Source organism: Notolabrus celidotus, chromosome 3 (genome assembly GCF_009762535.1).
Source record: "Notolabrus celidotus isolate fNotCel1 chromosome 3, fNotCel1.pri, whole genome shotgun sequence".
In the NCBI taxonomy this organism is placed as follows: domain Eukaryota; kingdom Metazoa; phylum Chordata; class Actinopteri; order Labriformes; family Labridae; genus Notolabrus; species Notolabrus celidotus.
The window spans coordinates 38,960,625-38,988,554 of NC_048274.1; the positions used below are offsets into that span (position 1 = coordinate 38,960,625).

Sequence of the window (27,930 nt, forward strand, 5' to 3'; positions counted from 1 at the left end):
ATGTATTATTATAAATATAATGACGTTTTTACAATGTATCTGTGAAATTAGCGAATCTACCCATAGAAATGAAGTTGTTGAAGCTGAAGCAAAGAAATTAGATTCAATGACTGAATAATATCTGTATGGGGACTAACCCTTAATAAGACCAAGACTTTGGATTGTAATACATTCTTACAGTACACTGCCATATTTTAACCCTATGAGTATTAAGATTCAGCTAAACAAGATTCTTTTTTTGCCATATGCAGAGAAATATGCTCTGCAAATGGATCAGAACTAATAAATAATATAACTAAATATTGATGTAGACCTATTGTACCACATAAACTTTTTGTATAATCAGTAAACTCTTTGGTTCATTAGTCAAACCTTGATTTTCCTACTTCTTCATTTACACTTGGCATGAGCTATAGGAAAGTTCCCGTTTATTTTTAATTCAACAACACTGCTGGTAATGACAGCATAATTCTAAGCACATGGAGGATCAGCTTAATTTTTTTTAGTATAAGATCAGCTTTGTCAATGGCACCTTGTTTAAAATGCAGACAAAACTGAATTACCTTATCTAACTTTAAGAGCAACAAACCAAGCATTATTTAGAAAATTGTCACAAGATATGGTGGATAAATTGAGTTAGAATCATTTTCCGTTTCCACCTCCCCTATAAAGTGTTTATTTTACCGGAAAGATCTGTTTGTCTTTGTGGGTTAGTATGCAGCTTCCAGGCATTTGAGGTCATCCCAATAATAATCAGGGTACTGTAGTTTTTGGCACTTCATTTCATTACTCCAGAAGACCAGATTCTGCAGTTTGTCAATAACATTGACAGTGTCACGTTAATGCTGTATTCCTGTGCAAACGGTTTACCTTTAACATGGAAAACAATATCAACATTTCCCCCTTTAAGTCTTTGAGGACTCAAATGGAATATCTAAAGAGCTAACAAAAGAAAATGTGCTTCACTGAAGTCCAGAGAACATATTTAGCAGCCCACTGCAGGTCAGCAGTACAGTTGATTTTTACAAAGCTCCCACCTCATAAAAGTCAAAAAGCCAATCAAGTTAACCCTCCTGTTAACCTCAAATTTACTGACACCTTTTGCACCTGGGGTCAATTTGCCCCCAGCAATTTAAACCTCCAGAAACTGATTGTTACCCAGGTTTATGTGTCAGGTACTTAATTTTTCTTTGTTGACTACCTAAATACCCTTTAAATAAAATATATTTCAACCATAAACACAATTTAAAACATTCAGAAGGACTTTATTTGTAAAACAGAACATCAAACTGCTGTGAGTTTGTCATGCTCTCGTCGGCCCTGCCTTGTTTCTATGTTATCAAAACGTCTGACACAGGACTCATCATTGAATGTCTTTAGAGACATGGTGGCTGGAAATATTAAATCTCAATCTAAAGGTTGGCGGTTCGATCCCAGCTCCTGCAGTCACATGTGGAAGTGTCCTTGGGCAAGACACTGAACCCCAAATTGCTCCCTCTTTATATTTCTTATGTTATATACAGCTAAAACAGTCTGGGTCAAATTGACCCCAAGGAACACTGATGCGTAATTTCCTTTTCCAGGAAATTGGAACATATCAACATTTTAATTTTATGTTTTCACAGTTGGTCCCATTCAATTAGGAAAAGTCATGAAATATGAAGGCAAAAAAAATGATGTTAGTCATTAATTTAGAGACGTTAAACATTGAATGGGGTCTAATTGACCCCAAGGATAATAGGAGGGTTAAAGCTAGGGTTGGTTGTCACGGAAAAATAGTATGAATTTGAATGAAGCATGTCCTCAGGACAGGTTTCATAATTTGGCTGTATTTGGCATAATTTTTACTCTGGCTGTAGATAGCAGCTTTTTTTTTTTACCTCTTCTTTAGGAACACATTTTGTATGGATGCCATCAGGACAGAAAGATCATTTTAACCAGTATAACAAAAAGTGGATCTAAATCTGACTACCAACCCCAGCTTTAAGTAATATGTAGGTGGCACCCTTGCTAAGACCTGGTTACCCATTTGGAGTCCCCATTGCTACAGATCCCCCCTCAGAGGTGGGGAATAAACAGACATTTGCAGGCTGTCAGAAACAAATGAGAACAGAGAAAGAATGAATGAAGCCAAAGGGTGGCAGTAAAACATCCTTAGGGATGCAAAATGCCGTCAAACATCAACGAGAAGAAGAAATGATGTTTGAGGGAGATGGTGCTTTTATTTTGAAGGATTGTAGGTGGAAGTTTCATTGTTTTTGCTGCTGGGGTCAAACTCACAGAGACTTTGTTGTTAAAGCTGATTGATCAACAGAGAAATGATGCTCGGTATGTCCCACACCGACATGTAGACAACTTTGAAGAGATCATCTCGGTATTCAGAGCTGGATTTGAATGAAGGGGCGCAGGAACATGACGCGTTGATTCCTCACATTCCTCCTGTCTGAGTGAACCGTCGGCTTAGTGTCTGTAAGTCTTTGTTTTACACTCTCTCTGCTGCTGTTTGAATCAGTACACAGGTACAATCACACTCACATCGATGTGTGGAGTGTTTCTGTTCATATGTGTTCACAACAGGCTGAAAAAGTCCACAGAAAACAAGCTAGCATGCTATCGCTGTGAGTTAGTTAGCTCGGTGGCTAGGCAGCGTTAGCTCCTCTCCTGTGATAATGTGAGCTCAAAGAAAGAGTTTATTCAGAGTATTCCACTTTAAAAGACACTTTCTGCACCAGAGAAAGCTCCTTTCTTTATCTGCAGATGTGACGAGCCTAGGGTTTGATTGGTATAGCCATTGCTAACTAATTCTATCAACAACTTGAGCCTCTCTATTGTCCATTGTGTTCATCAGCCGATAGTGTTCAACAAATAAACATGTTTCATATGAGCAGGCCGAGGTTCTCTTACACAGGTGGACTTACTGGGGCAATGATCCATACAGGGGTGGCACGAAGTATATGTGCACACACTAAGTATTATGTCTTCACTAATCATATCTGCTTTAGCTGCTACCCTCAGGGTATCATACAGATGTTATCTTTTACTACAAACAAAACAGAGTGACAACATATACATATGAAAAGGCTCATTTAACCATGCCTGTCCATATTATCAGTGTAAAGCACTTCAAACATTGAAAAGAACCTCCTGGGCTTTGTCTGATTGAAGAAAACATCTTTGTTTCTGAAGTTGTCAATAAATGTATCTGTAACATTTAGACCAGGGGTGTCAAACTCAGTTCAGTTCAGGGGCCTCATACAGCCCAGTTTGATCACAGGTGGGCCAGATCAGTAAAATCACAACATAATAACCTATCAATAACCACAACTCTAAATGTTTCCCTTTGATACAAGTACATTCTGAAAATGTTCACATTTAATGAACCATCTTTTTTTTTTTACAAAAACAGCTGGTGTATTTTTCACCATGATGAGTCTCATAGTGGGGCTAAATATGATATTATTATTATATTATCATTCTGTCATTGTGAAGCACTTTGTGACGCCAACATACGGCCCGCGGGCCAAAACCGGCCTGCCAGAGGTTCCAATCAGGCCATAGGACGACTTCCCAAAGTGAAAAAATGACAGAGAAAATGAATTATATAAATATATATATATATATATATATATATATATATATATATATATATATATAAATTGACAAGCGAATGCCTGCAACCTGCAATCAGCATACTACCACGCCCCAATTCATCCATATAAGGACATCAGTTCGCTGCATCAAGATGCTGAATTTCACCTCGGCAGAAATAGAGGTGATTGTTGCGGAAGGTTGAGGCAAGAAAACCAACACTTTTCTGAAGTGTGTCAGCAGGAGGAGTCACCATGACAGAAAAAAATGAAGCCAGGTTTTCTTACTGAGGTTGTTAATGCTGTCTCCTGAGGTTCACACCGTGGCTCAGGTTCAGAAAAAAAGGTTTGATATTAAAGTGGACGCAAAAATAAATGAATAAAAGACTTGTAGAACAGAGAAGAAGGAAGGAAACTGGAGGACAAGGACCACCTGATCTGACAGCTCAGGGTTAAAGAGTGTCTGTGATTATTGGAGACACCTCCATATCAGGAATGTGTTCCCAAAATGAGGGATAAAGTGATGATATTCACCCGTCACCTAATGGTCATTCATTTAATTTAATGAACAGAACGCCAGAATTATCTGTCACACTTTCTCAGGGGCGTAGAGTAACTTGTCACCAGCTGTGTCCAAACACATCTAACGAGCCTTCAGCAGCCCAAATGTGCGCTCCTCTACGGCACGCGTGAGGGCAGGGATGTTGGGATGGGGGGATAGAGACTTAAGATAAATATAACATATACTACTTACCAACTAGCCCTCTGTTTCTTAGAGCAGGGGTTCCCAAAGTGGAGGTCAGGATCCCCTGGGGGGTCGCAAGACACAAATGGGGGGTCGTGAGATGACTTCCAGAATTTTTTTTAAAAGTTGTCTAAAATAGAACATTTTACCCATTCTAATAAAAAACATTGGCAAAATAGTATCTAACCTTGAAATAAAACCTTGAAAATAGAAAATGTGATGAGTTTTCTGCCTTTCTTTTTACCAGATGGCTATATGACAGTCATCTGGCTTTTTTCTTTTACTGAAAGTATTTTAAATATGTCATTCATTTAGTTCAAAGAGTATGTGTTTACATTTTCTGAGAAAGTTGGTCGTCATCATTTGTGTGTGCGCATGGTCTGAGGAAGTTCTGTTTTTGTTCACAGTGTAAGAATAAATTCAAGTAAGAATATATTGATGAATCCCAGATTTGTGCTTCAAAGCACGTATTCGTGCATACGCACTGTTAGTGAATGAGGGACATTGACTGCAAGCCAATTCTTCACTGAAAGAAACTGCTATTTCAAATTTGTCCTCTGGGGGTCGCATAAAATCACTGGCTGTCTCCGAAACTGCCTACTATTCTAGCAGTACGTACTGATTTGGTCTAAATTCAGTATGTAGTAAGTAGTATGTGAAAAAGAGTCAAATCTGCTGTATGCCAAAACTCCCAGATGTTGTACTGATTCTGGAACATTTCACAGTATGCATCAGACCAGTCTGCCTCGTGTACTGTTTCCCATAATGCACAGCACTCGTTCCGCTTTTTCTTTTTCCTTCTTTTTTGACGGGGGCACTCAGTTTTTATGTGCTGTAAAAATTATTAAATTCCATATAAACCACTTCCTAACTTTTTAAATCATAAGAGATGCTAAAGAAGCAGTTTATCTATCAGCTTACATACAACACTGTCCAGCAAGCACACTGTTCATGCTGGAGCTCAGGGCTCCATAATAGTCAACTTTACCTTCTTCATTACTATAATGAATCTGTTCTTTTGTTGTCAACATTACTCTCTGTGTCAGGTGAATGGGTAATCAGTGTGTTTGGAGTGCAGCATGTTTCAGTCCTTAAACAATATGATACCTCGACCCACTATGAGACAAAATACAACTGCTGTTTTTCCAAAAAGAGAGTTCATTAAATGTGAACATTTTCAGAATGTACTTGTACTTTTCTGCACTAAAACAAAGGGGAACATTTAGAGTTGTGGTTATTTATAGGTTATTATGTACTGATTTTACTCCCACTTCAGATCAACTCAGGCTGTATGTGGCCCCTGAACTGAACTGAGTTTGAAGCCCCTGCATTAAAGGCATTTTGTATTCATAACTTAATGAGATATCGTGCCTTGTTGTCTTGAAATTGATCGATTTACATGGCCCACGAAACTGTCTGTATTATAGGCCATGTATCAGGTATCACATTGAATTGGGATTAACTCTGCAGTTCTCACCCCTAAGTTAAAGTTCCAACTGAAGGAAATGTGCTCCATTTAAACACACAGAAAGCCTGGAGCAGCTTGTTGCAACACAGCCCAGATGGGGAATTTTGACACAAGCCAAACAGCCAATCATAGTCATCCATTTTTTTTGGGGGGGGGGGGGGGCATCTTGGGTGGCTAATACAAACCCTGGCAACCCCTCTGGACACACCCCTGAATGAGAAAACTTGAACTTTGTGTGTGCGACAGAGTTTTGAATACATGCTACATGGTTCAGCTTTAAAGTTTCATAGGCTGGAGGATTTGGGACTTCCACTTTTGTGTCATTTGAATGTGTTAATTGTTTAAAGTAGTAGTTATACATCCATAACAAATCCACACTACTTTGTGGTCTTAATGTGATATTCATGACTCTTAGAAATGCTAGTATTAACTTCTATTTTATAATGTAAAACTACCTCTGCAACTCACCACTGCACTTTATCATAGTATTTTAGCCTGTACATATTAGTCAAGCTATTTGTTGTTTCTTTGTATTTATAGCTAAGGTTATTGTTATTATATTTTCATTTTATTTTTTATTGTAGTTCTTATTCTTATTCCTATTCTTATGCCTTGTACAAAGAGAGCACAGTTTACCAAAGTCAAATTCCTTGTGTGTTCAAGCATACTTGGCGAATAAAGCTGATTCTGATTCTGATTCTGATTCTGATTCTGTATTCACAGCTTCCCACCTTGTTTAGCTCATGTTGTGCTTTTTGCTTGTTGCAGATAATCTGGCTGCAGAGTGCCTCCTGTGTCCTCTTCAGCCCTCCTGTAGTGCAGCTGTATATTTACAGGTGCAGCTCCGATATGACTAAGAGAAGCACGTCTCTGCAGCTTGTCAAAAGGTATGTTTGATTTTAACTACATGTTCCTTCTCCTTAAATCAGACTCAAGTTTACTGTTGAGTAGGATCAAACATACAGAGATTTCAGGAATCAAGAAAAAAGCAGAAACGCTCTGCACAGGGAACTTCAATGAATACAGATTATCACTCAGAGGATATGTGTGAAGGTATTGCACATTATGGGTGGGATGCAGAGGTTATATCTCAAAGTGAAACTTTAATTTAAAGTGACTTTGAATCTTGAGAGTAGACCACTCATTTCAAACAAAGTCAGTTATACATTTCCAGGACTGTTGCTCTGTTGTTGGCTTAATTTAAGTTTATTAAAAGTTTGACTGTGGCTGTTTGGAATGAAAAAACAATGGGTCTGTGTGGCTTAAACTGCAGTTACTTTTGTTAACTTGCTGCTATACTGTAAATAGTTCTGTTTTTACCCCACTGGATGTGTGTGTATGTAGTATTGCAAAATTCCTAAATGGCGATGGCCAGCAGAATTCCTTAAAGGAGCCGATATAAGATATAAAACATATATATATATATACACACACACATATATATTTACATATATTTACATACACATGCACATACATAAAGATACACATGTGTACTGTATATATATACATACATACATACATACATACACATGTACATAAAGATACACGTGTGTATATATATACATACATACACACATACATACACATGTACATAGACACATGTACATGCATACATACATCCTACAATTGAGGTCATAAAAATTAGGAAAGCCCCTGTAAAGGGGGGGTGCTACAGTTTTAATTACCCTTAATTCACAGTTAATTCCCATAAATTCCCATATTTCCAGTGGAAAGTTTCCAATTTGGAATATTTCCAAAATTCTGCAGCTTTACTTCTCATGGAACTTTACCGGAAACTTTCCAGGAAATTTACCAGAAATGTTCCACCCCCTTGCAACCCTATGTGTGTGGATATTGAACCCCCTTTAGTTACACTGATACAGATTCACTGAAAATATGCAACTAACTTTATAGGAAATCCTCTGCAGTAGTCCCAGACTGTTTCTGCAGACGTGAGGTCTGTATGTCATGGAAGAAAAAATGTTGGCACAGTTACATTTCAATCACAATTCAAAGATGTACTGTGGGACTGGCTTCCTCTACAGCTGTTCAAATATCTGATAGAGAGATGATACAGTAGATTTAATGGGTGTCAGAGTTATTGATGTAGAGCAGACATTTCACATTGTGGTTTATATTTGTGTTAAAATTACTGGTAAATGTCTACACGCTATGCTTGGATAACTGGATAGAAAACCAAGTAGTTAAGCAGTAAAATATCAAAAGATATATAACAGAAACCTCAAAAACTATATTAGTATTATAGAAACAGGAATATTTAACGATATCCAATGGTCAGATTCCAGATTAAAATGCTTCCTTGCTCACCCCTTCTATTTGTAAAGAAACGGAAGCCTTCAAGGACAAGAAGCTCCTCTGATGCATGACAATTATGATCCTTCATTTTTCAAAACATGTCTATCAATACAAACGATTTACTGACAACAACCATTCTTCTTCTTCTTCCTCTTCCTCTTCTTCTTCTTCTTCTTCTTCTTCTTCTTCTTCTTCTTCTTCTTCTTCTTCTTCTTCTTCTTCTTCTTCTTCTTCTTCTTCTTCTTCTTCTTCTTCTTCTTCTTCTTCTTCTTCTTCTTCTTCTTCTTCTTCTTCTTCTTCTTCTTCTTCTTCTTCTTCTTCTTCATGCGGTGCATTTCACGCAGCTGCTTACTAAATACAAACTTGCATAGAGTATGTTATTAGTTTGTTCATTCTATGCTGTTGTCAAACATGGCAGTGCAAGATGGAGTTGACCTGCTCCAACAAAGATATAAGAACTCACTGACCCACTGTACTTTGAAAAACTACACACTGTACCTTGAAATACTACACACTGTACCTTTAATTATTACACACTGTACCTTGAAATACTACACACTGTACCTTTAATTATTACACACTGTACCTTTAAATACTACACACTGTACCTTTTAATTATTACACACTGTACCTTTAAATACTACACACTGTACCTTTAATTATTACACACTGTACCTTTAAATACTACACGCTGTACCATGAAGACTACACACTGTACCTTGAAATACTACACACTAGGGCTGTCAAAATTGCTCCAAAATGACGTTTGAATATTCGCTCTAAAGAAATCCCAGAGGTTCGAACCATTCGAATATCTATATTTGCGCATTATATCAATAACAGGTGGACAAACTAATACAAGGAGAACTACTTGTATATGTATTTATAGTTCAGATTTAACATGGCTAAAACATACACATTACAAAACAAGTAAATGACCTAATGGTCTATACTGTAACACTTTGAAGACCGGAGACCTCTCGCTCGCCCCCCTCCCCTCTCTGTGCGCAGTGCGCTGAGTGAGTGCTGAACAAGACTTGTGCAATTAAAGGTCCCGACTCTTGTCCCTAATATAGGCAGGCTTCATTCAGTGATTGAAGCAAATATTATTAACATTAATTGAAGTTAAAGTTATAAACGAAAAAGTAGTCCACTTACATTCTTGGTGCTTGTATAAAAAAAAAGAGGAAAAACTGCATTTTATCCTAGTGTCACTGATTGTCAGGCTCTTTTAGTCCACTGTCAATGCAGGGTCTTAGGCCTGACAGGTTATTTGCCAAAAACACAAGACAGTCCACATGTGAAGTAGACAGTCCACATGTGAAGAAGACAGTCCACATGTGAAGAAGACAGTCCACATGTGAAGAAGACAGTCCACATGTGAAGAAGACAGTCCACATGTGAAGAAGACAGTCCACATGTGAAGAGGACAGTCCACATATGAAGAAGACAGTCCACATGTGAAGAAGACAGTCCACATATGAAGAAGACAGTCCACATGTGAAGAAGACAGTCCACATGTGAAGAAGACAGTCCACATGTGAAGAGGCCCGATCTCTTTTTATCCACTATGTTCCCAGCGGAGAAAAAGACGTGTTCAGAGCGCACTGAGGATCCGGGGACGGAAAGATTTCTCTCTGCCGTCTGCTTCACGCTGTGCATGTGTGACTCCTGTGACCTGTCCCTGACCCATCATGCAGTGCGCCCACTCGCAAAGCAGCCGCTGATGTGTTTTTTTCCACAGTCGAATATTAATTTTCACAATCGAATCTCCGTTTTCTTTTAATATTCGAATATATATTCGAATTTAGAATATTCGTTGACAGTCCTACTACACACTGTACCTTGAAAAACTACACACTGTACTTTGAAATACTATACACTGTACCTTAAAATACTACACACTGCACCTTGAAATACTATACACTGTAACTTGAAATACTACACACTGTACCTTGAAAAACTACACACTGTACTTTGAAATACTATACACTGTAACTTGAAATACTACACACTGTACTTTGAAATACTATACACTGTACCTTAAAATACTACACACTGTACCTTTAAATACTATACACTGTAACTTGAAATACTACACACTGTACTTTGAAATACTACACACTGTACCTTAAAATACTACACACTGTACCTTTAAATACTATACACTGTAACTTGAAATACTACACACTGCACCTTGAAATACTAAACACTGTACCTTTAAATACTACACACTGTACCTTGAAAAACTACACACTGTACCTTTAATTATTACACATTGTACCTTTAAATACTACGCACTGTACCTTTAGTTATTATTCACTGTACCTTTAAATACTACACACTGTACCTTTAGATACTACACATTACCTTTAGATACTACACACTGTACCTTTAAATACTACACACTGTACCTGTAGATACTACACACTGTACCTTTAGATACTACACACTGTACCTTTAATTATTACACACTGTACATTTAAATACTACACACTGTACCTTGAAATACTACACACTGTACCTTTAAATACTACACACTGTACCTTTAATTATTACACACTGTAACTTGAAATACTACACTCTGTACCTTTAAATACTACACACTGTACCTTTAATTATTACACACTGTAACTTGAAATACTACACTCTGTACCTTGAAAAACTATACACTGTACCTTTAATTATTACACACTGTACCTTTAAATACTACACACTGTACCTTTAATTATTACACACTGTACCTTTAAATACTACACACTGTACCTTTAAATACTACACACTGTACCTTTAATTATTACACACTGTACCTTTAAATACTACACACTGTACCTTGAAAAACTACACACTGTACCTTGAAATACTACACACTGTACCTTGAAATACTACACACTGTACCTTGAAATACTACACACTGCACCTTTAAATACTACACACTGTACCTTCAAATACTACACACTGTACCTTCAAATACTACACACTGTACCTTGAAAAACTACACACTGTACCTTGAAATACTACACACTGTACCTTGAAATACTATACACTGTACCTTGAAATACTACACACTGCACCTTTAAATACTACACACTGTACCTTTAGATACTACACACTGTACCTTGAAATACTACACACTGCACCTTTAAATACTACACACTGTACCTTTAGATACTACATACTGTACCTTTAAATACTACACACTGTACCTTTAGATACTACACACTGTACCTTTAAATACTATACACTGTACCTTGAAATACTACACACTGCACCTTTAGATACTACACACTATACCTTTAGATACTACACACTGTACCTTTAGATACTACACACTGTACCTTTAAATACTACACACTGTACCTTTAGATACTACACACTGTACCTTTAAATACTACACACTGTACCTTTAGTTAAAACAGTTGTATCAACAACTAAACACTGCTTCAGTGCAGACGATGTGCAGTAGTTTAGTGTCTCTCTATCCTCCTCAGCTTCTATGTACCAGGTGATCCTCTGCCTGCTCCTTTAGTTAAAACTTAGTTGTATTTTGATGATGTTTGGTGTCAAACATGAAACCATCATGACCTCCCTTCTCACCCTGTGACAGGATGCTGAACCATCACTGCAGAAGGAACCCTGAGCTTCATGAGGAGCTACAGATTCAGGCGGCGGTGGCAGCAGGGGACGTCTGCACCGTCCGGCGGATGCTGGAGCAAGGGTACTCGCCTAAGATCAGAGATGCCAACGGCTGGACGCTCCTTCACTTCTCTGCTGCCAAAGGAAAAGAGAGATGTGTGCGAGTCTTCCTGGAGCATGGAGGTCAGATGCTTTGTCTCAATTTGTTTGCTCTCTTTTCTTTTTATTTGATGCTGAAGTGTTTTCTGTTCTAACACTAGAGGGCGTTCCTTTACAGGACAAGAAAATCTTTCACTCATTCCTCTGTCAGCAGAAAGACATTCACAGAGTTTTCATAGACATGGATTTCATCTATAGATCCTTACAAGTGTCAGACAAGTTTTAAAACACATTTGGAGGAACAGTGATCTAGACACTCTTTTAGATCTGTGTAGATATTAAATATGATACTCAGAGTTCCTCTGCAGTCTACAAAAGTATGAAGCTTGATTTGATCATTTCCGGGGTTTTTTTTTTTAGACTCAAGTGAAACATTGAGCTTAGTGTTTAAAAAAGGGGGGGCATGACTTAGGCTGGGGCTGAGTTCAAACCTCTGTACCTGCACCACAGCAGAGCCTGTATATGAGAAGAAACCACAACAAGGCATCGTTAAGAGTTTTTGTCTTCAGATAGTGAACAAACATGGCAACACAGACTTAGAAAAAACAGATTTAGGTTTGTATTAAACAAGAAGTGAAATAAATATAGAAGAAAAGAAAACATTAATTATTACTTTGAAATGTAAAGAGGAAGTCATAGTTTTATTAGTAACGCTGGTTACCTATAAAATAGGGATGTAAGGATACACTCAACCCACGATTCAATTTGAATCCTGATATTTGGTTCACGATACGATTCAGTCACGATTCTCTAACGATTTTCAAGAAAACTGTATTGAACTTAAAATTTAAATAACTATTATTTTATTTCAATTCTCAGATATGGGCAGTTGGGATATATGTTGGTTCTCTTATATTTCTTTGTAAACAAAGTCATCCTTTTTCATTTTGAAGGTGTGTTGTAACTCAAATTAAACCACTGCACACTTTTTTCACAACTTGTAGAAAAACTAAAATCACCGTACAAAAATACCTTGTTGGAAAATTCAGAACAATTCTAGAGAAATGGAAAGTGAACAATTCCCAAATGGAAGTATTAAATAATAAAACAAATAAGGTCAATCTCTTTAAATTAGGGATGTAAATTTCAAGTTTCAATTATCGTTTAATCATTAAAAAAAACTGAATGTTTTCATGTCAGAAATAATGACAAATATGTTTTTTCCCCTAAATCAAATGTTCCTTCCTGACACAGTGTATATTACTGACAGTATTAAACAGCTATGGATCATATTGAGGTGTTCAAAATGTTAACACACTGAATATCAACGTGAGGAGCAGGTTTATAAATAATCTCTGTGGACTCATGGTCATAGAGTGAAGACTCAGACTACAACATGTGGATTTACTGCAACAGGACAACTGAACAGGATCAGATTTCAGACTCAGTGTCCAGTTTTCTCCTTCTTATTGAGAAAAATAAACATTTAAACGTGGTCAGGTGTCAGCAGGGAGCACAACCGGGTGAGAATCAGTCCAGCGGTGGAGATAAAAAGCGCTCATGGAGACCTGTCACTCAGCTGCAGCCCCCAGCTGAGCGTCTCCGCTGTGAGCAACACCTTCAGTCAGCTGATTCTGAAACATGCTTTAAAGTTAAAACACCTCCACTCAGAGAGTGAAGAGAGAGCAGCAAGAGACTTCATGATGTTGAACAAGCCGAGTATAATGCAGATAGAACCTTCTACTGTTTAAAAATAATATCCAGATACAAATGTTGTTGAATCGATTTTAATCCACCCTTATTTGTATCCATTTTTGACCGTCTTGTGATATATCCCTACTTAGTGGCTGTTATATTAAGCAGTATCAGTAATAAGTATTAATTATTTATATTTAGCACATTTAAAAGATGTATAGAATTTATTTGTGTACTTTCGATTTATTAAAAATTGTTCATTTATTTTAAAGGTTTGTAAAATCAATAAAATAAAATGTAAATGTATTATTAAGGACAAAATGCAACTTTAGAGCAGAAGAAAACACAAGAATATAATGTTGGACTGATGCCAGCACTTTGAGGTTTAAGGGTTGAAAACAATGGAAAGCCTTTCATTGATTTTTTTTTGCAAACTTCAGACATTTTTCTTGATGTGCAAAAAAAAAAAGCCATTAAAAAATATGAAACAGTTTGTGTGTTATATAAAGAATTCTCCTCTAACAGCACAGAGTGAGAAAGGACCATGGAGTGAGGAGGTTCTCTGAGGCAGATTAAATTTAAGGGGAGGACCAGCTGATCACAGATAATCTCACACAGTCTGTAAGAACATCTCCTGCTGTATCTGACTGTACTCTAACTTCCACTCTGTCCACCCCTCCTCTGTGTGCAGCCGACCCCACAGTAAAGGACTTCATCGGAGGCTTCACAGCACTTCACTACGCTGCCATGCACGGCAGAGCACGAATCGCCCGGCTGATGCTGGAATCTGAGTTTCGCAGTGACATTATAAACGCTAAGAGCAACGACGGCTGGACGCCGCTGCATGTGGCCGCCCACTACGGCCGAGACTCGTTTGTACGCCTCCTCCTCGAGTTCAGGGCCGAGGTGGACCCGCTGAGTGACAAAGGCACCACGCCGCTGCAGTTGGCCATCATCCGTGAGCGCTCCAGCTGTGTACGAATCCTTCTGGATCACAGCGCCAACATTGACATTCAAAACGGCTTCCTGCTGCGGTACGCCGTCATCAAAGGCAATCACTCTTACTGCCGCATGTTTCTGCAGAGGGGAGCGGACACTAACCTGGGACGTCTTGAGGACGGTCAGACCCCTCTGCACCTGTCGGCCCTCAGGGATGATGTGTTGTGTGCCCAGATGCTCTACATGTACGGGGCTGACACCAATACCAGGAACTATGAGGGCCAGACACCGGTAGCTGTGTCTGTTAGCATGTCGGAGATCAGTCGGCCCTGTCTGGATTTTCTACAGGAGGTCACCAGTGAGTCTCACAAACACACAACTCACACACAGCATGCCCAACACACCAGTTTGACTGACTGTGCAAGAACAGTAAAAAACAAAGAAATATAAACATTATAATCAATGTCTACAAGGTGCACTGATGGTCATCATGTTATTAAAAACCAATGAATCTCATTCATTTCATTAGACCGAAGGCTAAAAATCACAAAGTTATCCCAGTGTGTTTGACCTTTAATGTGTAACATGAGCTTATAATGACTAATAGGTACAGAAAGCTGTTTCATTGCTCACATAGATTTCTGTTAAACAGGCAGTGATGGCTGCATCACAGTCCTGAAGGTAGAGTAGTCACTCAAACAGGATTTGTAAACTACGATACGATCCCAGTCAAAAATAAGCATCAAAACCTATGATACTTCAAAGACAAAAATTAATTCATGGGCCCAAAAACTGGTTAACTCTAATTATTTGTACAACACTGCAAACAGTCCACGTAACAGGACTTTCAGAAAACACAAAGGGTCCAGGTGACTCAGCTGTCCTCGATAAAAGGATCATTATAGTGATATTATTCTTCTCAATATAAAGATAAGAAAGACATTGTATTTATTGGTAGGGGTATTGGTCCTGTAAATTTCCAGTAATTTTCCATGAGAAGTTAAGCTGGGAAATTTTGGAAATATTTCAAATTGGAAACTTTCCATGGGAACTTATGGGAATTTGTAGGAATGAACTGTGAACTGTTGAGGGTCATTTAATGGAAAGGTATCATATCCAAGCATAAATATTTGTTTTGTTATGAGCAGACATCCATCCAAAATAATACAATTAAAACAGATTGATTTGTCAGTAGAACTTTATCAAGTGGTAAATATTTTATTGAACAATCAATTCTTTAATTGAAGAACAAAAACATGAATGTTGAGTTAAATATTACCCATCCCCCCGACCCAACCCATTCAAAAATTAACAAAAATGCAATCCCAACAAAGTCCCATTCAACATGCAAATCAAAAAGCATCTTCCCTCAAGCTTCTCTAGCCTAGCCTCTGCAGGATTCTAGACATCATGTGTGCATGTGATGGAGGAATGCACAGTGCATGTAGGGGGCGTGGTCTCAATAGTCCTGCTGTAAGCAGTGTGCTATGTGCATGTGATTGACGAATAGCAGAGATATTCAACTGTACTTGATGAAATCTGGTTGTTTTAGTCAGGATTATGATCAAATATATTTTCCCCAACTATATTTAAATCCCCTATTAAGAGCCAACCTTTAATTTAGTCAATTCCTGTTTATTCCCATAAATTCACGTTAATTCATGGAAAGTTTCCAACTTTGAAAATTCCCAGAATCTTGCAACCCTAATCATGCAGCAGGGTAAGAGGTAGACAGGCTTAATGATGTTTGGAGCGAATGTAAACACAACAGAAAGAAACACTGAAGAAAACGCAAAACCTAGCAGCTCAGAGCAGAGTGAAAACATGCTCCACAAGAAAGGCCACTAGACTTCATCAGTTAAGGTATTCTGGCTATTTACTAAACTACTAAATCCAGATACAAGCTAACAAACTGTCTGCTTTCTTCAACTTTCACTAAGGAGAAAGAAATCTGCTTTTTAATATGATATGAAAGTATGATTAGATATTTATTGTGAAAGTTATCGATATCCACTGATATGAAAAATGTTATTGTGATAACATATTTTTCAATATCGCCCAGCACTACGGCATAATGTGTTCATCTTAGAGAGACGCCACAGAGACTTTGCTAAACATCAGTCTTTGCCTACCTGGGAATGAGAACGGTTTGCATTGAGCCTGCACTTTGTAATGGGTTCAGGTGTGACAGAGAGCAGAGCAGAGACACACACACAGGGCGCAAACAAGTGAAATATGGCCTACTTACTCTAAGTGTCTGAAAATGAATAGATAACCCTTGTACTTTCTGACTACCTTAAAGAAAGAGTTTTGTAGATCCTAAGAACAATGACATGAGTGTGTCAGCAGAAAAAGAAGGACTGTCAGTGGACGGACGAGCATCAGGCACATTCTCCTCACACTTCTCACTGCTGGCTGATGACATTTACTGAAACAATGTCAAATGGCTTGTAAACTTTAGTCATTTCAAAACAAAACTTTACACAGAAAAAGTTGCTTTAAAACATTGGAATCAACTTTTAACTTTGAAGTGAACATCACACATATAAGCATGAATACTGGCCAGGTGTGTGTGTAAGCTAATGCTGCTCACTCTGGGAAAGTTGAACATCCTTAACCATGTAAATAAATCTGCAGAGGAGGGCGGGGTGTAGAGATGGATTCTTTAATACAAAAAGTGACGGAGGTTTTTTGTTGTAAGTTGAGAGCAGGAAAAATGTGAGAAATGTTTAAAGAGAAAGAGGGCTGCTTGCCAACACAAGATCATAATGAGTAGTGTTCAGTCCCTGAACAATCCCAGGTAGGATGAAGAGGAGAGCACATTACCTGGAGCATTATGATTTAGAGGGAACAATGGCTGCATTCCTCCAGCCCCCTCAACTTTGATATCAAAGATATCAAAGAGCTGTTCTCTGATTCTGACAAGCCCTTTCAGAGAGTCCAAACCTTCAGACAGATCACATATCTGCTGGCTTATTGATTACACCTCTGCCTCCTGGATTAACTCAGGTGCTATGAAAGGCTTGTCCCGCACAGAATGACAGGCAGCCAGCTCTTTTCAACAGCTGCACACGTCACAGTTACTCCCTGTAGCTTTTTCTCATGTCAGAAACTGAAACAGGACCTGTTTGGTTCTTTCTGCACGTTGCTTGGAAGGTGAGTGAAGTTAGTGGAAGTAATTAGGCGTGTAACTGGAGGAGTTATGATGTGAAGGGTAATGTATGGTGAGCGGGTGTAATAGTGGATTTGAGCCCCAACAGGGTGAGCATGACTCGTCGAGTCAGAGTCTCATCTCCCCCTGAAGATAACACCTCTAAGTTCAGGTGATAAAAAGGCAGATTTTCCCAGCACTGTGGAGCTCAGTGGAAGGGTTAGACACCATAGCAGTGGGTTTTCCTCTGATTGTTGTCACCTCTCTCAGCCTCTGGTTGATTCCATGAGTCCCCTTACTTCCGTCAGGCCGATAACACCAGCACACGTCACTACCTGGAAACGCAGACTGTGTGCGTAAAACTGATAACATGCACGGTGAGGGATTAGGATGACTGCATGTTTGGAGTATGCACAGTAGAGGTTTGAAGCTTCTCCGTGGATGTCATTCACTTGAGATGTAACTCAGTGAAGATTTTCATCCCTGAAAGGGACACAAGCTCTTTATTTACCTTCAGACCCGACAGTTAGCTTTAACTCTGAGTTATCATGGACTCAGACTCCATCAGCTGAGAGTGGAGTGTGATGGTCAAGCAGTTAAATAAATCATATTTCTATGTCACTCTCAGATGAACAAATTCAAGAGACACATCAAAATAGACTTCCTTAAATACCATACATCAGAATACTTGGCTCTAATCCAGATAGAACCAGAGCTCTGGATTTTCAACATGAATAGGTGACACACGTGAATCATGATGTGTAAATCAACACATTTTTAAAAAGTGGGGGTAATAAGCTGTTGAGTTAAAACAGGAGAATCTCAGATCACACATGATACAATGAAGTTTCAATGCTGATGTTTGTGATGAACTCAACCTGTTTTTAAATTCACAGCCTCAGTGCTGACAGAATATGATAGATATGATGCTGAAGGCAACCAAAGAAAAATGTAGTCAGCTGAAGTCCCTTCCACAGTAAGGTGGTTATTTTTCAAAACCTAGTTTTGTTTCCACCTTACGTACACAGAGTTAAAAGTCACCGAAAACTGAGGTTTGGATTAAAAAACTACACCACAAAATATTCACATGGAAAAAGAAAAACATTCACCAAATATTAAAAGTTTAACCCAAAAAACTCGGTGAGAGAAATAATCCAGCAAACTCTCTGCAAGAGAAATAATCCAGCAAACTCTCTGCAAGAGAAATAATCCAGCAAACTCCCTGCAAGAGAAATAATCCAGCACACTCCCTGCAAGAGAAATAATCCAGCACACTCCCTGCAAGAGAAATAATCCAGCACACTCCCTGCAAGAGAAATAATCCAGCAAACTCTCTGCAAGAGAAATAATCCAGAAAACTCTGCAAGAGAAATAATCCAGCACACTCTCTGCAAGAGAAATAATCCAGCACACTCTCTGCAAGAGAAATTATCCAGCAAACTCTCTTCAAAACAATAATCCAGCATACTCCCTACATAGGAAACTATTGAGCAAACTCTCTGCAAGAGAAATAATCCAACACACTCTCTGCAAGAGAAATAATCCAGCAAACTCTCTGCAAGAGAAATAATTCAGCACACTCCCTGCAAGAGAAATAATCCAGCACACTCCCTGCAAGAGAAATAATCCAGCAAACTCTCTGCAAGAGAAATAATCCAGAAAACTCTGCAAGAGAAATAATCCAGCACACTCTTTGCAAGAGAAATAATCCAGCAAACTCTCTGCAAGAGAAATAATCCAGCAAACTCTCTGCAAGAGAAATAATCCAGAAAACTCTGCAAGAGAAATAATCCAGCAAACTCTCTGCAAGAGAAATAATCCAGCAAACTCTCTGCAAGAGAAATAATCCAGCAAACTCTCTGCAAGAGAAATAATCCAGAAAACTCTGCAAGAGAAATAATCCAGCACACTCTCTGCAAGAGATATTATCCAGCAAACTCTCTGCAAAACAATAATCCAGCATACTCCCTACATAGGAAACTATTGAGCAAACTCTCTGCAAGAGAAATAATCCAACACACTCTCTGCAAGAGAAATAATCCAGCATACTCTTTGTAAGAGAAATAATCCAGCATACTCCCAGCACAAGAAATGATCCATCAGGTACGTTAACATTTCCCAAAAATGTTGATTTTGCCGTCCACATGAAACAACAAAACCGAGTTTTGAAAAAGCTCCCCCTTGTGAGGTGTAACAGTCTAGTTTTTTGTTTTAGTGAGTGTGTTCTGTGGGGAGGAGATCTTTCATGGAGGAGATTATTGTGAACATGTGTAAATGACTTCCTGTATAAAGGAGGCATATCTGCTCATAATCCACAGCTTTGAGGAAGGCTCCCGGCTGAAACACGTCAGCTGCTGTTCAGATTACAAATATTGCTGAACAGTGTTTTTAAATGTATTAGACTTATCTGAACTGGTGCTCTGTGCACATAACCATTACCTCATATTTTCTGTAGTATGATATTTTTGTTATTACACTTAGTAGACGGCCCCTACTCCAGTGAGGTCAGACGGCCATGGCTCGTACTGATAACATCAGGTTGTTGCTCGCTGTCTGCCTCTCTGTGCTTTGAAAGAGGCGTTGGATTTGTAAACGTGATGTTTAGCTGATGAGTCATTGACCTCGGGAGGCAGAATCTTTGAATACATTTCCAACTTTCTTTGGCAGCAGCTGAATTATCTGTGAGGGTCTCTGAGTGACTGACTCTGGTGAGGGAAAGTCTTTGTCCCTCCACGCTCTGAGGCAGAGCAAAAACAACTGACATAACATGAAACCAAAAGAAGAACTTCACTGAAATGTCAGTTTTGTTTTCTGCTTTCTTCCCATCAGACATAAACACACACACACACACACCTTATCTTCAGTAAACTGCTGATTAAACAGCCCATAGTTGTGTGACTCACTCTACAGTGATGTGCTCCCTCTCAGGTGTTTTCCACTGTATAAAAACTGTTTCTCTTTCTCTCTCAGGACAACCTCGGACTCTGCAAGACTTGTGCCGAATAAAAATTCGCAACTGCATCGGCCTTCAGAGCCTGAAGTTCTTGGAGGATCTACCGATCGCGAAGGTTATGAAAGACTATTTAAAACACAAGTTCGACAACGTGTGAACGAGGAGAGGAGAGGCAGACTACAAACTCTCTGCTGTCATTCACAAAGACTATGCAATAACTCTGCTCCCTGTCTGCAGGAAAGGTCCACAGGTCTGTGTACGTGCTGAAGTCCTCTTCGTTCATCCAGTTTAGAACATTAAAGAGTTTGCTGCTCATGCTCTCGATTTCAGCCTTCTTTGGGTTAAGAACAGCTGCTAAAGGAACAACAGTAGATCTTCCTCCTGTGTGCAGTCTGTGGGAGAAAGGACAACGTCAGTTCACTGCAGAAAGCATTGTTATGAAATGTGCATGATGATATAGATGCCTGGTCAGGTTGTGTATTTTAACACCTCTCACTCCCTGATTTTGTTTCAATGATTCAACAGTAATGTTAAAACAGTGCAATCATTAACATCACAGTTTGTTTAGTGACTTATAACCAGAGAGCACTCACGCTGTACTCAGTGCTCACTGGTTTTGAGTTAAACTGGGCTGGTCTGACCTGCAGGAGAGTGCAATGTGAAATCAGTTTGGTACAGATTCCACTCTCTGAAATGTCTTCCCTCTGATGAATTCACAAAATCCTCTTTCAGTATCAAACTGACGGGATGTTTAGTGCTGCAACATAGAGCTGTAACAAATTCAAGGTGTGTTTCTGACATAGAATAACTCAGCAGATTGACTTCACTCTGTGGGAGGTGAAACCCAGGATCTTAAACCTGGGACCTGTTCTTTTTTAGTTTCATTAAACAAACGTTTATAAGCTGAAACAATCTGCTGGAGCAATGCCAAACATGCTGTAGATCAGCGTTCAGGACGAATGCACCCTGAGTTTCTCTTCAACACGTCACAGTTACACGACTATACAGACGAGGGCAGCAGTAAAACAGGAACTCCTTGTTTGTTTATTTAATTTTTGTTTTTGTCAACACAGCGATGGCTATGAAAAGAGCGAGTTTAAAAAAAATCATCTTCCTTTTAAAGGTACTGTAAGGATTTTTGAACTTATATTGAAATAGTCTCACTCTCATGCCTCGGATGTAGCTACAAATCAATACATTACCTCATCACTCAATCCTGATAAAAGATGTCTTGAACAAAAAAATCTGGATTAAATAGAAGATCTGTTAATGAATTTAATTCAGCAACAAAGGGGGCTACTGCTCATGGGAAATACAGCCTTCATCCCTGGAAACACTACTGACTTCATCCAGAGGGGGCGCCTAAATCAACACAACAACAAAAACTCCTTACAGTGCCTTTAATAAAAAGCTCTCTCTGTGTCTGTATGGATCCTTCCTGTAATGTCAGAGTGTCAGTCTGAGCCTGTCAGGGACCAAAACCGGAGCATTAAGTGGACGTTGATGGAGCACATTTGTTCCAAAGGATGTTTTATGTACCCATCAGTCATCTAGACCCAACTTAAAGAAATGTCAGAAGAGAGCTGAGGTTTAAAAACACCAGATTCTCTCTTGGCGTGTTTCTCTCTGATGTACAAACTCACCTCACAGAAAACCTGTATCTCATGCTGCAGATGGTTGTGGAACTCTAAATGAAGCTGTTGTGCTGTAGTCGACTTGAAAGCAGGTTTCTGTTCTCTTTCTCCTCCATGTGTTGAACATTTGAGTCTGGAGTGAGTGTTTGAAGCAGCCATCAGAATGGTAAAGTCTGTACTGGATAACACTTCCACACAATCAGTAGACGCTACAGTCAGTGTAAATATGTTACATGTACAACAGATATTTTTGTAGAATTTATTTAAGCAATGACCTCTGGTATTCTTAATGTATTTAAAGTTTGGACAGTGTTGTGATCTGTGTGGTGTGACCTGACTGTTTCTTTTCTGTGTGTCTGAGTTGAAACGCTCTCTTGTACAAAAATAATTTGGAATCAAGTGTTCTCTCATTTTTAAGGCAGAAATGTTGGGTGCTTTCTTAAAATTCATCATCTCCTGCAGGTAACTGTGGTGGAGATAATACTGTGAATTTTTAATTTTGAACATTAAAAATAAAATGTAGACTTTGGGGTTTAAACGCTGCCTGCACAATGTTTTTTGTGTGTGATGTGTCTGCATGTTGAAACGTGTTATAATGGTTTTTGATTTTTTTTGCAATTTTCTTACAATGGTCGACTACAGAAACATGTTAGTTTCATCTGATGTTGAAATTTACATATTTTGAGAAGTATTTCTCTTTGACAAAAGTTATGTTAACTCCACTTGAGGCTGGCTGCAAAAACACCAGAAACCACATACACACCCATTCAAAGAAGACGATCCTTGCAGTTATAATAAACATGTTTACAGCCTGGTTCAAAAAACGCTTTAGGTCTGAGTTGCTCATTTCTTTATCAGCACACACTGTAGGGTGATGATTTTTTTTATAACTCAGTATTTGTGAAGATATTAAGCTTACAAGTTTTGCCCAAATAAGGACATGACTGACTTGATTGACAGGTGGTCAGCCTGTAGCTGTTAGCGAAAAGGCTAAAGGCCCGCCTCTTTACCTCACACTATCTATCAATCAATAGATTAATGGTTAATCAATCAATCAGGCTTTATTCATACAATGACATTGTAACACAAAGTGCTGTACATAAAAACAACTTCAAACAGAATAAATTAAGAAATAGATCCCACCCCCAGCACAGACCCAAACACACCCCACAATCCTGAGGTTGAGAACACAATATGCAACAATAGTAATAAAAACAATAAAAAAGAAGTAGCTGAATGAACTAAGGAAACGCTCTCATGATATCTTAATGAGGAAACACTGGAGATAAAATAAGATGTTACAACTCAACACAGGAAATTAAAATAACCAAAATAAAATAAATAAGATAAAGAAAAACACTAAAATGTTAAACCATTAAAAGAAAATAAGATGCTATACTTCAAAAATGAAATAAATAAGTACATAAATAAATCAAATAGAATAAAAGTGACTCAAATTTGAACTAGATAATAAATAAATAAATAAATAAAACTGTTGTAAGAATGAAACTAGCACGCAGGAAGTTTGGTTGTGTTCAGCATTTCCAATATGGCATCCTCTGACGATTGGCTTCAAAACAGCGCCCAGGAAGAGATGGGTGGCGTCAAAGATACTACGTCCATTTTATTTTACAGTCTACGGTTAACTCTCATGATTACTCACTGAAAATGTAGATGTATTATACTGTAGCTTTTCTCCTGATATCGTGTCACCGGTACTACGGGATAATGCTAGCATGACAGTTGTGAGTACTAACCAGACTGTAAAAAATATGGACGTAGGATCCGTGACGTCATCCATCTGTTTCTGAACGTTGTTTTGAGGCCAATTGTCGGCGGCAGCCATGTTGCTTCTGTCGAGCCAGTGTGACGTAAAGAGGCGGGCTTTGAGCCTCCTAGCCAACAGCTGCAGTGTTCCTGCAGGCAGCTGTGCCTCTCATTGGAAGACTAGTAATCTCAATATCTTTGAAATTGCTGAATTAGAAAAAATTTCACCCCCCTCACAGTGAGAGGACATCGAGAAATGAGCTATTCAGACTACACTCATCTTTTGTACCAGGCTGTAAACATGTTTATTAATGCTGTAAAGATCGTCTTTTCCCCATTCATGTGTATGTGACTTCCTTACTTCCGGAGCCAGCCTCAAGCGGATCCTCGATTAACTGCAGTTTTTAACACTTCCACATTGACTCATATTTTTAGACCGGAGGTTGGTGCTAACAGCAGCCATGTTTATTTGTGTTTTTAACTTTCACTATGAGAATGTTTTGGTGTTTTCTTACCGCTGAGTGAGACATGAGTTGACGTAGTGTAAAACACAAACCATGTACTGAGGACCGGTTTGAATCAGTCACCATCATATGGTCGTGAATCAGCGGCGCTTGTGCATGTGAGCGGGGGCGTCACTTTGGAGGAGCTCCGAGGGGAGGGGGGGAGGGGTTAGACGGAGTCCTGAGGAAATGCTACATTCAAATTCATGCTAGTTTTCTGTGACTACCAACCCTAGCTTTAACCAAAGTTAAAGACAAAGCTTCGCTAGACAAATTGAAATGGTCTGAGAGCTCACGGTGGGACAAACGTCCGAACAACCGAGGAGAGAGGAACAGTTTCCCACGATGGGCCTGTTGCTGAGGGTCGATCAGAGTACACAGAAAAGGATGGATTGCAGAAGAGAGATTCTGCTGTATCAACTTTATATCCTGAGAGAAGTTAAAGATTTTCCTTTGTCTCATGTACAAAAGCATGATGTGACCTGGTGACGCGTTTGTCTCTTCACTTTACATCTAGATCCCCCAAGACCTCATCAGCCAGTTCTACCTTTGAACTGATGTCACACACTGAGACTGAACTATCATTTACTTTTTAGAGAGGATAAACCTTGAAACATGCTGTTCATAGGGGCCTAATTTGACTGAATGCAGATTGGATGTATGTTTCCTGGGGCCCTTGTAAAGACTGTGGCTGGTTGTGGAAACCAGTCTTGTATTTCGATGATGATTGGCTGCAGTTGGTCAGCAGCTTTTTGCTGAATGGCTATGAAATCAGAGAGTTGTAAGATTACAAGAAGACTTTCTATCTCTGGTTCGACTGACTTGTCAGCCTGCAAGAGACAAACATTTAGTGAGGGACCATCTGAACAAGTTTAATGTTTGGTTTTCTGTTTCCTCTAAAAGAGACAGTGGCTGATATTTAATAAAACCTGCAGCTTTGACTGTTGAACTTTTATTTCCACTCAGCGAGGTGTGTTTTTGGGGATTTTGCATTTGGCTTCTTTTTTTTAAGGTTTAGGTTTCCTCACTGTCCCGTTTTGAAAAGACACTTTTTTCATCTTTATTTCCACCTTCTTGTTTTTTTCCTCAGAGCTCTGTCGATGGGATGGTTTCTACTTTCCACTTGCTCTCTGTAAAGCTCGGAGCTGCACTTAGCTGAGGTGACCTAATAGTGCTCTGTGATATACTCTTACTTCAGCAAGCAGGGTGCTATCATTGAACAGATCACTGGTAGCGTTACATGATAAAACAATGGCATCCCTCAGTGGGCCAGCGAGTCTTCAGACAGCGGAAACAATAGCAGCTTTGTCCTGAGTCTGCACGGCTCTGTGGGCTGTCTAAAAATATCGACGTGCTTCTTCCTCTCCCACCTGATCCCTCCTCCTTACTGTCCCACTCAAATCAAATGTTTGCACATGTCCCCTGTTCAAAAAGAAACTCCTGAATCATGTTTATTTCATTCAACATTTCTTAGATACAGACATCAAACTAATTCAGCATGAAAATGAAGAACTTTCACTTTTTATAAGCTGCTTCTGACAAGTACAGACATGTTGTGTATTTGTGGATCATCATAGGGTCAGAGACTATTCTCTGTCAACATCTGTTATATTTTAAGAAGTGGCCATTGTTCAAGCTCTAAACAATAGATACATTATTTAGACCTGTATATAAAGCGACTCAGGGCCTCTATAGATGGTTTACTCTTGTTTGTTTACCTCAGGTAGATCACATTCATAAATACATTACGTTCATTTTTTGTGATAAAATAAAAAGATAGCAGCTTTCATCAGGATATGGATCTGAAAATGTCTCGAACACATATGAATGAGACTAGGTATTCATCACTATCCATGTTATTTCTTATTCAGTGTGAACCTGCATGATTTTTTCTAGATGACATAAGGGACAGGAATGAAAAATAAAAGGGACTTTATGTCCTGAACAACTATACCTGCAGTTGCTTCTGGTCCTGGTTGCATCTTTGTTGCATTGGCAGCCAGGTGATGTGGCTTATTCTTCAGGCAACATCATTCAATTTCACAATTCTTTGACATCCATATTTCCACACTTGCTGGCTGCTGACTGGCTGGTCCTGTGGCAGGATGCTAAAGGGCTGATCATGTTGCTGGCTTCTGATGAGCTGGTTGGCTGCTGAAAGACTAGTCCTGTGGCTGGTGGCAAAATGGCTGATCCTGTGGCTGGCTTCTGATGAGCTGGTCCCATGGCTGGTTGCAGACTGGCTGGACCCGTGGCTGGCTTCTGCTGAGCTGGTCCTGTGGCTGGCTGCTGACGGACTGCTGAAAGACTAGTCCTGTGGCTGGTGGCAAAATGGCTGATCCCGTGGCTGGCTTCTGCTGAGCTGGTCCTGCGGCTGGCTGCTGACGGACTGCTGAAAGACTAGTCCTGTGGCTGGCTGCTGACTGGCTGGTCCCGTGGCTGGCTTCTGCCGAGCTGGTACTGTGGCTGGCTGTTGACGGACTGGTCCTGTGGCTGCTGAAAGACTAGTCATGTGGCTGGCTGCTGACTGGCTGGTCCCGTGGCTGGCTGCTGAAAAGCTGGTTATTTGGCTGGCTGCTGACGGACTGGTCCTGTGGCTGGCTGGTCCTGTGGCTGCTGAAAGACTAGCCATGTGGCTGGCTGGCTGGACCAGTGGCTGCTAAAACACTAGTCCTGTGACTGGCTGGTCCTGTGTCTGGCTTCTGCTGAGCTGGTCCTGAGGCTGGCTGATGAAAAGCTGGTTATTTGGCTGGCTGCTGACAGACTGGTCCTGTGGCTTGCTGGTCCTGTGGCTGCTGAAAGACTAATCATGTGGCTGGCTGGACCAGTGGCTGCTAAAACACTAGTCCTGTGACTGGCTGGTCCTGTGGCTGGCTTCTGCTGAGCTGGTCCTGTGGCTGGTTGCTGATGGGCTGGTCTTTGGCTGGCTACGGAAAAGCTGGTCCTGTGGCTGGCTGGTCCTCTGGCTGCTGAAAGACTGGTCCTGTGACACTCCTTCATAGCTTTGTGTAATCTAAACTTAAAAATGTTATTAATGATTCCACATTTTTTTCCCATCATGCCCTCTTCTTCTGCACAACCACTGACAGTTTGACACACCATGATTAGTTTGAAACCTAAGGTCTATAAGCGATGCCTGACTAAGACACAGTCAGGCTGAGAGTTTTTGTAGTAGATGAATGAAACATATCAACCCTCAGGAGGAGGCATTCCAGCAGCTCTCATTGGCTCATTCCCACTAGTCTTTCTCAAGGGACTCTTTATCTTGTTGCTTACTGCTAACACAAAGAGGCCCTTTCTGATTTGCCCTCTGTTACCATAACCAGCTGTTAGCTGCACCGTTTTATTAAGACTTCATTTTGTGGTGAAAGCACTTCACCGTCTGGCCAGATGCAGCAGTCACTGAAGCAGAACAGAGTGACAGAGAGTGCAGGAAT

General features: G+C 39.5%; 1 protein-coding gene across 1 annotated transcript; it reads left to right on the forward strand.

Annotated features, from left to right (window-relative positions):
* Positions 1 to 2,217: 2,217 nt before the first annotated feature.
* Positions 2,218 to 22,772, forward strand: asb7 (ankyrin repeat and SOCS box containing 7). Its single transcript, XM_034680202.1, has 5 exons — positions 2,218 to 2,469; positions 6,569 to 6,687; positions 11,724 to 11,935; positions 14,238 to 14,843; positions 20,607 to 22,772. Exons 2-5 carry the CDS (start codon positions 6,650 to 6,652, stop codon positions 20,744 to 20,746), a joined length of 996 nt encoding a protein of 331 aa, XP_034536093.1. The 5' UTR covers positions 2,218 to 2,469; positions 6,569 to 6,649; the 3' UTR covers positions 20,747 to 22,772.
* Positions 22,773 to 27,930: the final 5,158 nt, after the last annotated feature.

What these genes read in the sequence shown, in the direction of transcription:
- asb7 (XM_034680202.1), top strand. Translation starts at nt 6,650, where the DNA reads ATGACTAAGAGAAGCACGTCTCTGCAGCTTGTCAAAAG. An exon ending in AGTCTTCCTGGAGCATGGAG is followed by an intron (nt 11,936 to 14,237) that starts GTCAGATGCTTT and finishes CTCTGTGTGCAG; the next exon opens with CCGACCCCACAGTAAAGGAC. An exon ending in TTTTCTACAGGAGGTCACCA is followed by an intron (nt 14,844 to 20,606) that starts GTGAGTCTCACA and finishes TTTCTCTCTCAG; the next exon opens with GACAACCTCGGACTCTGCAA.